At 40.2% G+C, this 14,747-nt stretch overlaps 1 protein-coding gene across 1 annotated transcript in view; it reads right to left on the bottom strand.

The window, feature by feature from the left end:
- The window catches only part of EXOC4 (exocyst complex component 4), a 738,581-nt gene that overhangs the window by 137,379 nt on the left and 586,455 nt on the right, over window positions 1–14,747 (bottom strand). The window contains exon 13 of the mRNA XM_069462610.1: window positions 780–935. Within this exon, the coding sequence (XP_069318711.1) occupies window positions 780–935 (156 nt within the window). The remainder of the gene's footprint in view (window positions 1–779; window positions 936–14,747) is intronic.

Here is a 14,747-nt window from a genome sequence, read left to right as displayed (position 1 = left end):
TACTTTTCCCTTTTATTTAGTCACTTGGGTAGGCAAAAGACAATAAGGATAAACCTAACTTTAACGTGACAAAGTATTACCACCATCATTTTTCTACCTCACACAGCTCTAAATGACAGAGGTGAAAATGTCTCACTGTGCCAGGCCAGCCACATGGACTGAGTGGCTTCACCAAAGCAGGCCACATTTTCATAGCTAAGTAAATGATTTAAATTGTACAAAGGTAAATGGTGAGTGATAAAGTTGAAAGAGAGACTTTATTTTTGTCAAAACAAGTAGAAAACGATCACACATCACACAGAATACAGTGTGTGGGAACACACCATGGAAAGTACATTTATATTTTCCAGACAGTCCAACTAACAGTTCTTTGAACTGAAGGACACGTTAAGAACAATGATAACATACTCTGTGTGTTATCTTATCTTATTGTCCTGTTTGCAGGGTATAACCCATAACACGGATCATACGCCTTTGCTGAATGAATGAATTATATTTTTCCCCTAAGAGGGGAAAATGACCTATACATTAAAAGATACTTTATCCCAATTTAGCAATGCTCCAAATTTGATTCCACAAATTCCTTCCTTCTCAAGTTTTGAGCTCAAGGCATACTTGCATAGGAAATGAGGTGAGGCCGGATAAAAACAGATTCTACTAAGTTCAAGTAATTGCTGCTTGATTTTTAGAAGTTGCCAAAATTTCACGTCCGAAAGGATTAGCTAAACAGATGTGTTTCCTCCCCATTTTTAGTACAACTTGAAACATGGACCTTTTACCTTATGAAATCTTCTTCGTCTTCTCTCTTGGGCCTCAGCTGTTTGGGTTGAGCCATGTTAACCCAGTTTGGTAGAGATTTCAAGAGTCTGCTGATATCATCATCTTTTGCCCAAGAAGCACTGATGACAAGTTTTTCTTCTGACTGGACAATGCCCCTAAACACAGCCAATAGAAAAGAGACACTTCAGCACAACGCCTGGTATTCAGTTGGCATTTTCATCTACCTTTGCTGCAGGAAAAAGACATTATACCCATCTCTCTTATGAACACAAGCCACTAACTGAGTTGGAGGCAGTGACATCCCTTAGTAAGTCACGTTACTAGGAAAGAGCACTTCTAGATTTTATTCTTAGTTTCTTAATTGTTGAGTAATTATGAACGTTGATAATACTAATTAGTTCCTCATAGTTAATCCCTTAGGATAAATAAAAGCGTATGGTAGGTTTTTTTTTTGGGGGGGGGTCTTTCAAGATAAGGTTGAATAAATAAAAAGTGGGGTGACCATATAAAAGAATGCTATTAAATGACAACATAAATGATACCTGAAAGGTGACAGAAGTGTTACAAAAGGTTGTTCTCTGAGTTCTTGGTTTAAACTTCAATTAGTTCTACTTGAAGGTATTTTCTGAACTATGGACACCCTTCTATTCAAAGCCAATCCACCATCATAAAGAAATCCTCTGCCCTGGATGTCAGGCAGAAAAAGCTTTTGATTACTGCTATCTCCATGGCTTTGACTAGTGACCTAGAGTTGACGGTCTTCAAATCCTTTAATAGAGCCCATGGATTAGCTATTAACACTGCTCTTACCAAAATGTACCTGTAAATTCATCTTAAATGTTCAATTTCAACTTAAAAAGCTTCTCTTTCTGTTCAGCATGTCTGTCACTGTAACTAATTTCAGTGATCTAAAAATCCTCATCGGCAATACTAAGTGATAGAAACATTTATTTATGAAGGGAGTACTAATTAGCTGGCTACCTCTCTGAAGATAACCAAGACTCCAGGAAGTTTCCTCCATCACAGGCAGGAATCTCTTTTGCTATAAGGGTCATACTGGGGACATTATATACTTCCAAATAAACAACATATACTGTATGTATGCATGTCTGATAAAACCTCCTTGACCCAATCGACAAGTAACATTTGTAGACAAAAAAAAAAGTTGAAGCCTACAAACCTTGACTTATGACTGCCGGACTCAAAGTAACATAATTTCATGATGTAGGGAGCAGTACTGCCCTAGTTCTCTTAAAATAAACTGGAATAAACAAGAGAATTATAGGTGATTTCTAGAATGCTTCTAACTCACTATAAGCAAAAATTTTCTAATAGTAACTGTGGTCAGAGAAACAAAAATTAGACTATAGAACTATCTTCCCTCCAGTCTCTCAAATCACTGGTATCTTCTATTCCCTCTTTGATTATTTCCTTGCATCTTTTCTGCAATGTGTATGGATTAATTCACCAATCTAACTTGTACCATCTCATACGTGCATATTGCTGGGTGCAATCTTACAGAATGGCACCACCTCAGATTTATGATACTCCAGTGCAGGTGGACCATCAGTGTTCTCTGGCACTCTTTATACCGGTCTCTGGTCAGCTCCCTCTCCCCATTTCTCTTAGTGGCTATTTTTTAAACCTTTGCCTTTTCTGTATTTCCTCATTGCTTATCCCCTGCGTCTTCCCTATCTGACAGAGAAAGGAGGGGAACTGATTCTGTACTTTCATACAGCCTACCTTCCCGCCGCCCCCGACAGAAATATGTTCAAATCTGTTCCATCTGCATTTCGTTTCCAGTAATCTCTCTACTTAGGCTCCTGAGGATCCTTTCTTCCCCAATGATCTCCTCTTTTTCCCATATTTTTAGTGTCTCTTTCTGAATTATATTCTTCAACTCTTATTTTCTAAGAAAAAAAATGAATGAAATGAATGAATCTCTTTCTCGATCTAGCATTCCTAACAAGCTCCTCTCTCTCCTGCAAAGGTACTCAGCAAATGCGCAGCCCGTACTACTGTACTTTCTCACCTTTCTTTCAATTATTCCGTTCATGAAATCTCTCTGCATGGGTCTATGATTTAACCCATCTACTGCTTTTTGGAAAATGTTCAATTATTATATTTTTCATTTCTAGATTTTCCTATTTGGCTCTTTTACAAATTCACTGTCTTTTCCCCTCCAAAATGTCCTGTTCTTGTATCATGGATTCTATTCCTTCCTTTATCTCTTTGAATATTTTAGAAAACAATGATTCTAAAGTTTCTCTTATGTGGTATACTCTTTGGTAGTTCCTTGGACATCAAGTGTCCCGTGTGTTGCCTTTGCCCTCTTTTCTAACGGTGGTGCATTTTCTCACGCGGTCTGCTATTTTGGCCTGGAAGCTCTACTTCAGCGCAATTTGTCCTCTCGAGGAATCCCACATTTGCCCTGAGTTTCTGAGATGTCACTATGAGGTGGTTTGCATCTGCCTCTTCTGGGTCCTATGGGTTTCGCTGGTTCCAAATAAGTTTTTAATTTGTTTTTCTTTTTTTGACTTAAACCTTCCTCTCCTTACACAGGTAGTACAAATTGAGGTGCTCACTTGAATGTATTATGCTGTAAATGTAGCTGTAACATAGATTTTACATTTGTAAAGGAGCCAAATGGAAAGTCTAGAAATGAAAAATATAATAACTGAACATTTTCCAAAAAGCAGTCGATGGGTTAAATCACGTGTGGGATTCCAATTTCTTCTAGGGGCTATTTTTCTGCTCCAGCTTGGGTGGCTCATTCTCACGTCCACAGTCTTCCTGGTTCCATTCATGGATGGAACAGTCCCTTGCATGACCTCTGCATAAAGTTCCCTCTGTGCCTGGCAGGTGTCACAAGGCTATCCCCTATTTGGCCTCTGTGTATGATTCTGACACCTCTGTGGGCCACTCAACTTCCACATTTGCTTGTTTCTATGGCTTTTAATTCCTCTTTCACTCATGGCACCCAGAGAATTCTCTTTCTTCCTTTTGAGTTTGGCTACATATTTAAAATATTTTTAAAGCTATAAATGTTTACCCAGAATTTCTATATGTTTAGAGCAAGAAAAGGGCTTCCTAAATCTATTCACTCCATATTTTTCACAGGAAGTCAAAATCCAGTCTTAAACCAAATGCAGTCAGGGTTCTAGAACAGCCATTCCAGTGAAATTGCTCCACAAACCATGGGCCTGTTTTATTCTTCACATTCTTTGGCCATTCTAAAGTATTTAATATTTTTGATTTCTCTCTTCTTAAAATATTATTCCGTTGCTTTCCACAACATCATCTTCTCCTGGTTGTACTGCTGCCATCCTAACTCTTTCTTAGCCAAACTGATGGCTCGTTTCCTCTTCCATGCTTTAAATGTTGTGCTGCTCCATATGATTTTTCATTTCTCGCTTAGGCAATCCCATCTTCTTGCCAGACTTGACCCACCTATATTCTGATGACTCCAAAATTATCTCCAGGGGGGCCCTCTCTTCCAAGTCTTTGACCTGCCTATCCAAAGATTTACTAGCGAACTTTGCTTGAAAGTCCCACCAGCATTTCAAGTTAAAATAAGTCAAAAGAAACGTATTTATTATCCACCTCTCTCTCTCCCACTAACATCTAGTATTCCCTATTCAAGCAGTCTAATTACTCAAATCAGGAACACAGTCATCCTAATCACCCGCAGTCACCACATCCTGCCAATTCTACCTCCTTAATATCTTATAATTCTGTCATTTCCTGTCCAGGTTCATTGCTATTAATCTATATTTAAACCCACGTCATTTTTCACTTGGACTTGGCAATAACCTTTTAACTGAGCTGCTTCCCTGCAGCTACAAGACCATCAGTCCAACTTACCACATGAGTCAGAAGAGTCATTTTTCTAAACTACAAATACAATCATGTTATTTCCCTTCTTAGAACTCTTCAGTGACTCCAAATTCCATATTAAGACCAAGACCAGACTTAGCAAGGCATGAACATCTATCTTTGCAGCTTCATCTCCTGCTATTACTTTTCTCTTTTGTCTCTGTTCACTGTTGCGAACCCCTGTGTTGGTTGAACACCCTATCCGTAATGAGTATTTTAAAGATTTTTAAATGGGATATATTGTTTCCTGCTTCTGTGTTATCTCTGCCTAGAAAGTCTTTTCTTATCCTCTTATTTGCTTCTACTTATTCAGCCTAGCCCTGGCTCCTTCCCCTGGTACAAACAAGTCTTCTCTTTTGTGCCTCCTCACCCTTGTATCAGAAGTTTGTCAACCTTGACTGTACAGTAGAATCATTTGCGGGAGCTAGTGAGAAACCTAGATGCCCAGGCCATACCCAAGACCACGTAAATCAGAATCTCTGTAGGGTGGGACTCAGGAAACAGAATTTTTAAAAGTTTCCCATGTGATTCACATGTGCACTGTAGGGTAACAACCTCTGCCTTTGCCATCCTCTTCTCTCACTGGTCCTATGACACAATTTTCCAAGTTGGGATCCCATACTGCATGGTGAGTCTTATGAGGGTAGAGTTGATTTCTTAAGCTTTTATGTCCCCAGTGCCTAGAAAAATGCCTGGTATTTGTAAGGTATATAAGAACTGAACTGGAGATAAAAATAAGCCCTCTTTAGTTACAGGAGTCTGGATAACTTATTAAACTAAAATCATTTTAGTGGTTTCCCTTTTCTTCTCTATACTAAACAGCTTAGATGAGCTATCAAGTCTTTTGGCATTTAGCCAAATCACAGATCACTCTGTGCCATGCCCTTCACTGTGCCTCTCTGAATTTAACACAAATCAGCATAATGAATACAGGTGTGTCCTCCTCTGAACAAAGCCAACATAAAAAAGTCCTGACTCACAAAACAAATGAAACAAATGAACAAGAGATTATTCACAAGCCTTCCCCTTCCACTCTACTTATTCCTAGGTGGCCTATTATTTGAAAGTCTCCTAAAAAACTCACTTTCTCTATGAAGAACTGGTTGACTACTTCAGCCTACAATGATCTCTCCCTTTGTAAAGGAAACAAACAAAACCCCTCCTTTGAAACCACTCATCTGTAACGTCAGGATTCGTACTTTGTCTTACATGATGGGCCAGGCAAGCTATGGCCTAAAGGCCAAATTTGCCCATCAGCTGCTTTTGTATGTCCTCTAAGCTAACAATGGTATTGACATGGTTTTTAAAAAAATTAAAAGAATAATATTTTGTGACATGTGAAATTAAATAAAATTTAAATTTCAGTGTCCATATCCAGAAAAAATTTTGGCTGGGTATAGACCCACACTACAGGTTAAATTCTGCTCCACAGTGTGAGAAGCCCAAACTCAACTCATTTTCCCAGCATCTAAATCTCTGAGCCCATCCATGTTGGCCCACATCTGCCCTAGGGTTCAGGAAACAGTTTAGGTCCATAGTTGTGACATGATATTATATATTCGGGGGGGGGGGGCTAGAATTTTCCATTTTAGCACTAGCTGGAATAAAAAAATTAGCTTATATGGGACACTACATTAAAGGTACTCACATTATTTACTCACTTTTTTTTAAAGACTGGATTAGTTCAATAATTCAATATTATATTACTACCTAATATTCACAGATCCCATTATATTAAAGAACAGTAATCCAAATTAATGAAAATGCTTACTACATATTTCCCTCAACGATAAATATATTAATCCATATTGGAATGAACATCAATCCCAAAAGCAATTCCAAATATTCTAATTTGAATACCGGCATTGATTAGCAACATACGATTACTCTAAAGGGAATTTTCATTCAAGTGGCAAGTTTTCAGCCTGACCAATTGCATTTATTAGTTTTTTGATTCTGTGATAAACCCAGATAATGTGGGTTACAAAATTCTAGGACATATCCAAATAGCCCCCCAAAAGGAGAGTGACAGCTCCCACAATTATTCCACATGAGGAGTAGGGTTAATTATCCCTCCCAGAACCATAATCTACTCATTAATTCACAGCTCAATGGGCCACAGACGGAGCCATCTGTGTAACTATTTGTACCCGTTCCCAGGAGGAAGAAGAAAATAGGTGTTCCTCTTGGTACAGGTGATGAAGCTGCCAAGCGAAGGGTCCACCTTCTAGATACAGCTGAGTGAATTTCATTCAGAAAACATCTGCTCGTGTTGACTGGCTCTGCCGTGTATTGCTACCTCTCTCTGGAGCAGTTGGGAAGTGGAAGTATGCAGGGTCCCTGGACACAGCTGGGGTGCTGCGTCCTTCATTAGGTAAACAACCAGGGGCAGGTGGGGCTAATTGGATTTAAGTGTTTGGTGACAGCCAGGGCATGATGTTTACTTTCCCAGACTGAATCTTTCAACTACTTCAAAAACTAGGAGCACCAAGCTAGACAAATGAACCCTGGGCAAGGTTGGTCCAAATTAAACTGCTGTAGCCCAATTTAGAGTGTGAATGGCTGGACCTGCAGTAAGCAAAACTGCAGTGAAATTTCTAGCAATACAAGTGATAATGACAATCGGGGATGCAAAATTAAGGGCCAGTATTATGCTGCTGAATAAAAACAAAACAAAAACACAAAATCCAAATCAAAAGACCCCTTAAGATGGAGCAGAATCCATAGGAAGAGAGCAGAGAAACATGAGATCATCTTTGACATCACACTCAGTGCTGGTTAGAGAGCTTTAAGATGTTGTTTATTTCTGCCAGGGAATCACAACTAAAGAAATATCTTATAACTCTGGAGATGGTTCACAGGAAAGAGAAACAATTCAAGAGGACCCAGGGAAAAAGGATTTGGAATCGGAGAGTTTACGGAAGGTACTCTTGGGGATAATTTAATAACAACCTTTAAATAGACAAGTTGCCATACGAAGGGTCACAATTGTTTGACATTTAAAAGACCAAGAAGAAAAGAATTATATTGTAATAAAGGCAGTGGACCAAGAATTAATATAAAATCTGTCTCAACTGTCAATGTTCAGATTTTTCTTATGATAAGCAAACTTATTCTATGTTTGAATAGCCTTAAGGTCTTCATAAAGAGACATCAGACCAGGTAACGCCTTGTTTAAACATTGCATGTTTTTCTATTGAACGTAGAATAAAAGTCAAATTCCCTGGCCTTGAGATCCTTCATCAATGGTTCTTAATCCTGGCTGCACATTAAAACACCTGGGAAACAATTTTAAAAATATATCAATTTCACAGTCTGAAGTGGAGCTCAGCATGGATATGTGTTAAGCTCCTATCTGATTCTCATGTGAGACCAGAAATGACCCAAATGACCAGACCCCTGCACCTGTCTACCCTCACTCAGTCTTCAGTCTCTTTCTTACTCTGTTCAAGTTACACTAACCTGAACTTAATTTAGTTCTCATCTTTGGACTTGCTCCTTCCTCTGCCTGGAATGCTCTTCCCCCACATCTCCACGTGGCTCCTGCCTACCCTTCAGAATTGAGCTCAAACATCACATCCTCAGTGACGTCTTTCCTGTTGCTGCCCCTCACTTAAAAATCTTTCTTTTAAAATCACATCATCCTTATTACTGAGAAAGCTATTTTGTTTATTTATTTGTCACTTGATTATCTACTCCCTCCATTAAAGTGTAAAATCCACGAAGGGAAGGACCTTGCCTAGCTCATTGACTTCTCCACCTGCAGCCCTGGAATACTGCTGGCTCCTGGAAGTGCTCAGTAAGTAACTGTTGAATGGATAAAGTAATAGATTGAAGGAATGAATGACAACTGAAGCACAAAACAGCAGGGAAATAACAGAGGGCATAAAATATATACTTTTTTGCTATCTTATTAGTGAATGTCAACAATGTCATCGATCAACTAATTTAAAAAGTAAATAAAAACATCACCAATAGGAGCAAAACCAAATAATCATATTGGCTGACACTTACTTAGCATTTACCAGGAACTGGCTGTTCTAAGCACTTTACATATATTAACTCTTTTAATCCTCACAACAGTCCTGTGTGGTAGATATGATTATTGTTCCCATTTGATAGATGAAAAACTGAGGCACAGAAATTTGGGAACTTGCCAGTGGTCAGCCAGCTAGTAGGGCAGAGCCCGAACCGAACCCATACCTACTGTTCTGGAGTCTATGTTCCTAACTATTACAATGTCTCTCTAAACCATTTGAAATATTTATTAAGTTTCCTATGTCCTCTTTAATTCCCTGGCATCTTCTTTAGGCTTTAGAGTCAGACAGACTTAGCTTCCAATGCACGCACTACCACTTCCACGCTCTGTGACCTTAGCCACATAATTAACTGTCCTGAACCTCCGTTTCTTCATCTGTAAGGTAGGAAAATATAACTTGATGCAATTGTTGTGACTGACTAGATAAGCTAATGACTATAAAGTCCCTTGCACAGGGACTATGTACTTTAATGAACATTTATTTTCATTCTCGTCCAGGTCCTTATTATTATACTTTGCATGGAGGTTACTGCAAGAGAATCCTATCTGATCACGGTAGACTGAGTTAGGTAGAAGAAATGAGGACTAGCTGCTTGCTGCAGGATTTGTAGGACATCTGGTTGGGTGAGCAGCATCTTATTTGGCCAGAAGGGCAGCTGATGTGTACTGGACGTGAAGTAGGTGAAGGTATTCACTTGATCGATTAACAAGACTGAAAGGCCTATATGGAGACATCATGCTAGCTACTGAAGATAATTATGTGGAACAACGCATAGTAACGTACTTCTAGAAGCTGACAGTTCAGACCAGTGATCTGTAACCAGTAACATACATGAGAATCACTTTGGAGGTATTTTCAAACTGTGATTGCCCAGGCCCAACTCTCAGTGGGCCTAGTGTGGGAAATCCAGTATCTGTGTTTTGAAATCTCCCCTAATCACTCTGATGTGAGCCCACAGTTGAAAAGCAATATCCTAGAAGGAGAAAGACATGTAAACCAATAACTAATCAAATGATACATAAAAAATTTAAATTGCAATACAATGTGATAAATACCAGAATAGTTACACATAATAAATTATAGAAGCACATAATAAAAGTTCACTTGCTGAATGCCCTCCATGAAACAGATACTGTACATATTTTATAATGCTGTTTGTACCCATTTGCTATTTAATAAAAATGAATATATATCAGTGTTAGATGAGCCAAGAGAGTGAGGAGACAACATAGCTGTAAGAGACAGATCAGAATACAAGCTTGTATGGAGCTTGCACGCAAAGGGTTTCCCTGGTGTGTGACCTTGGCTGTTCTGAGGTTCAAAGTTAGTTAGGTTGGCACAGGCTGCAGGGCAAGCTCAACGAGCTCTCATTCCTACAGGACCCTGGCCTGATGAGCCACTGTAGCCCCTGGTGTCTACTCCCTGCTATTCAGCACAATGGGGCCAGTATTAAAATACCACTTTGATTATGTCATCCTCTTTAGCAAAACCTATGATAGATCTCTCTTCCTTAATGTGGGAAATTTTCGAAACTTCCCACTCATTCCTACCCAACCACACTGTTCACTCTATTCATTCTGATTTTTCGACGTTTCTCCCTCACATTGCATCCATCCACGCAGCCCACTGCTTGCTCACCCTGTCCAGTCTGGCAGGAATTTCCTCATTCATACGACAAACATACTGAGGATCAACAAGGTGCCCAGCCCTACGCCAGACCTGATTTCTACCATAAGCAATTACAAGTTACCGTTATCTCACTTTTTCTTCACGTTCTAGCTTGAGTTCTAGCTCCTCTACGAAGAAATGGTGGAAAGTGTGCCTTGAGGGTGGTTATACCTCCCCTAAAAAATATTAATAACATGCTTGTGTCTTCTATCAATTAAGCCTCTACCACTCGACAAGAGGTTTTATTTGTATTCTCTGCCAGGCCCAGCACAATGCAGAGAGCTCTCTTTTGCCTCCCACCCTTGAGAAAAAAATTGATTAATGAATCGATGCTAAATTGGAACAGACAGAAACTTCAGAAAACCGTGATTTCCAATCTTTAAGTTACTATTTTGGGACACATACGCTGCTGGGCGTATCTCAGGACAAAGAGGCAAAGAAAGGGGAGAGAGGCACCCAGCTTGGAAGCGGCCCACTAATGGACCAACTGCCTGATCGCTAATGCAGCGCAGGGGAGAATTCAGAGCTGAGTTTTCCTGTAAGCCTCCAAAGGGTGCGGCTCATTAAAGAAAAAACTTCCAGCCCTCATTTCCCTTTAAGAAACCTCTCTTCATCCAAAGCATGTAACATGACATCATCATACACTATAGTCTTTCTCCCCAGAGTGAGGTGAGCACCGAAAGGTGAGATGTTTTTGACCTTTCCTCAGACTCCTAAACTCCCAGTGGCCGCTCAGGTTCTCGTGGTAAACTTGGACAACAAGCTGCCTCGCAGCAGAGGGCATTGTGAGTTTATGGATTTGATCCTTTCTGTGAAAGTTATCTGCTGAGCATCACGTGGGAGAAAATCAGATTGCAATGTTTTCCTGCTCCCTTCCTCCTTCCCCAGTGTCAGACCATTTTGGATCATTTGCATTGTATATGGCTTTCTATTTAAGTCAGTCATTTGCTGGCAGCAAAACTAGAACATTTCCTGTTTTTCCTCTCACTGTAATCAGGATTTGGCTGTCCAAATTAGGACTGCCCTAATTACTCCTCAGCAGGTGCCAATCTGGGGGAGGGCAATAAACGGGAAGAGAGGAAGTAAGGACACTTTGCATCTTCAGATTCACGCAATAAGAAAACACTTTCTCGCTAAGCTCAAAAACCTGATTAAGTAACAGGAAACACAGCAACACGCACCATGGGGTCACGTGTTGTGTGTGTGTGTACTGTTGTATAACAACCTTCAAGATGATTTTTTGTTTATTCCCCTTCAAAGCTTCACAAAATTACTTTCCCCCACCCTGAACTAAATTCAACCTAGGCCTTTAATTCAGTCACCATGGTAGACCACTCCCAGATATTGCCCTGTGATCTGGCAGTGGGCACCAATAAGTGGACGCCATTTCAGAGACTGCGGCCAGGAGGGGTACCAGAGCGGTATAATCTCTTGGGAGAAGGAATCAAGATACTCTTGGTGAGCACAATGTGTCAACAGCCAAAAGGAATTGCTGTGTTTCAGAAGAAATGGTCCAAGGAGATACAGTTTTGCTACTTGGACAAAATGATGAAATATAAATGACAGAGAAATAACTCAATTCCTATAGGAAGGATAGACTGTGGTGAACAAAACTATCCATGTTTCTGACTAAAACCAATCACTCCACTTGTGCATTACATCCCACCCCTATTCACCTAGCCAAAAACATAATTTCAGGGATTTTCCCCTCTCTCCTACATCAACAAATCTGCCTCTTTCCCACATCATTTTCTCCAAATACAGATATGCACTTACTATGCTATTATGTGTTTTAAATAACACTTGTTATTTAAAATAACACATAAAACAAACAAAAAAAAACCTCCTTCACATGATTTCACTTCAACTACTACCCCATTTCTCTGTTCGCTTTTGCAGTAAAACTCACTGTAAAAGTTTTGCCTATATTTAAAATTCCTCTACTCCCAGCTTCTCCTTTAAGTCCATGCCAGTCTGGTTTTCACCCCTACTGCTCCCTAGAAACAGCTCTCATGACAGTCACCAACAGCCTGCACACTGCTAAAGGCAACACACAGTCCATACTGAGTTCTGATGCTGACCTAACCCAGCATTTGACCCCGGTGAGCACTTCTTCCATCCCTTTACTTGGTTTCCATGACATCACATTCTCTTGATTTTCCTCCTACTGTCCTGGTTGTAGCTTCTCAGTGTCTTTGTTGGCTTCTCCTCATCTTGCAAACTTTTTCTCAGCCATATGTATACTCCTTGGGAGGTGGTAAATCTGCTCCATGGAGATTTCATCTAGCCCCATGGATTTACATACCATTTAGCTATACTATTTATATGTCAATGGCTGCCAAATATCTATCTCCAGGCCAGACCTCTCTCCTTTTGATGCATGTATCCAACTGCCTACTCCATGCGTCCATGTGGCTGTCCAACAGACACTTCAATTTTAAACGATGATCTGCTTGCCCCCAAATCTGCAGCGTCCTCTATCTCAATACCTGGCAACTCTATCTTTTCACTGCCCAAATAAAAAATCCTAAGAGTAATTTTTGACACCCTTCTTTCTCTCATATCTCCGATCTGGCAGGGAATTCTGTTGGCTGTCCCTTCAAAATACATTTAGAATTCAACCAGTTCTCACCATCTCTGCTGCTACCCACAGTGTAAGTTGTCTTCATTTCGTACCTGATTGACACACTGGCCCTTAGTTGGTCTCCCTGCTTCTATCCTTGCCCCCTTAGAACCAGTTTCAATACTTCCATTTTAAAATGTATATAAGATCAAGCTGCTCCTAGGCGCAATCCCTGCAATGGCTCCCTGTTTCTCTCAGAGTAGAAGTCAGCATCCGGAGAGTGGCCCCCACAGTCTGGCCCTCTGTTTCTTCCTGACCATCCCCTAAGACCCTCCTCCTTGTTCACTTTACTCCAACCATGCTGGCCTCCTTGCTGTTCCTGAAAAGCATCCTGCAGAATCCTGCCTTGGGGACTTCACCCTTTGCCAGTGCACTCCTTTCCCCGATAGTCTGTCAAACTCTCTCAACTCCTTAGACTTTCCTCAAACCTCAACTCAACAGGGCCTCCCAGGAGCACCCTATTTAAAATTGCAACCTGCTCCTCCCACGCTCCCGTCTATCCACCCCACTCCATTTCTTTTGTCCACATTACTTATTTTCTTCTAATATTCTTTATATGTTTATGTATTATAAACTTATAATACATAATTATTGTCTGTCTCCCCTCTCCCATCCCCAAGAGAATGTAAACCCCATGAAAACAGACATTCAATCTGTTTGGTTCATTGCCGTCTCTACAAATTCTTGTAGAAGTACCCAGCAAGTATTTGTTGAATGAATGAAATCCTAGAAACCAAGTAAATGAACTGTTTTAAGGATGGAGTGATTAACTGTGTTAACAGTTACTGAGATCAAAGAATATTCTGACAGGGATAATAAATTTAGGCAAGGATAATTCAAAGCCTGGAATCACAGAACCACTGCTGATAATCTTGAAGCTGTCCTGACAGACGGGGAAGAATGACCGGGAGCAGATCCCGGATGTTCACAAAGAAAAGGAAGGGAGACTACAGAAATGGGCTGAATTTGGAATTAAAGGCAAAATTCTGAACAGACAATTAAAGACAGTTTTTGAACAATTAGGAAGTGGTACTTGCTGGAAACTAGGAAGAGCTCTCAAAGAACAAGTCACATGACATTTTCCTTTCCTAACTGACTTAAATGAAGAAGTGGTTAATTTGGCTCTTGGTTTTTCCAAAGGTAATCTCAAAGCTACCAAAGAAGAGAGTCCTTAAGAAATGGTTCAGCAGGGAGAAGTGAGTCCTAAAAGTAAAGTAAAGGGATGGGAGGACGTCTGAACAAACACCTAGTATCGTCCATAGCTGGTTTGTCCATGTTCATCTTGGGGAGGCATGAGGGAGGGCTGGCTGCATTAAAAGGACCAAGACTGGAAAGACACCAGCAAGGAATCTAATAAAGTCTCTTATGGGGCAGACGATGAAATATAGAAAATATTATCACGGGCGGTGGTGAAGGCGGTCATCATCATCACCATCATTGTCATTATTAAAACTGGAAACCAAGTTTCTCAAGAATAGAATAGACAAATACCACATGTATTCACTATTAAATTGGAACTAACAGATGAGTGCACATGTGCACAGAGGAAAGTGAAACTCAGTGGAAATCAACCAGGAGGAATGGGGGAGGAGGGGAGAGGTAAAAACCTACCTAATGGGTACGGGGAACACTGTTTGGGTGATGGGCACACCTATAGCTGAAACTCAAGCATTACAAAAGTGATCACGTAACTTAAAACATCATTTGTACCCCCTTAATCTTTTTTGGGGAAAAAAAATGTTTAGTACATACAATTATGT

Source organism: Eulemur rufifrons, chromosome 29 (assembly GCF_041146395.1).
Source record: "Eulemur rufifrons isolate Redbay chromosome 29, OSU_ERuf_1, whole genome shotgun sequence".
NCBI lineage: Eukaryota > Metazoa > Chordata > Mammalia > Primates > Lemuridae > Eulemur > Eulemur rufifrons.
The sequence above is the reverse complement of the archived record's forward strand: the minus strand, read 5'-3'. Positions and strand labels throughout refer to the sequence as shown.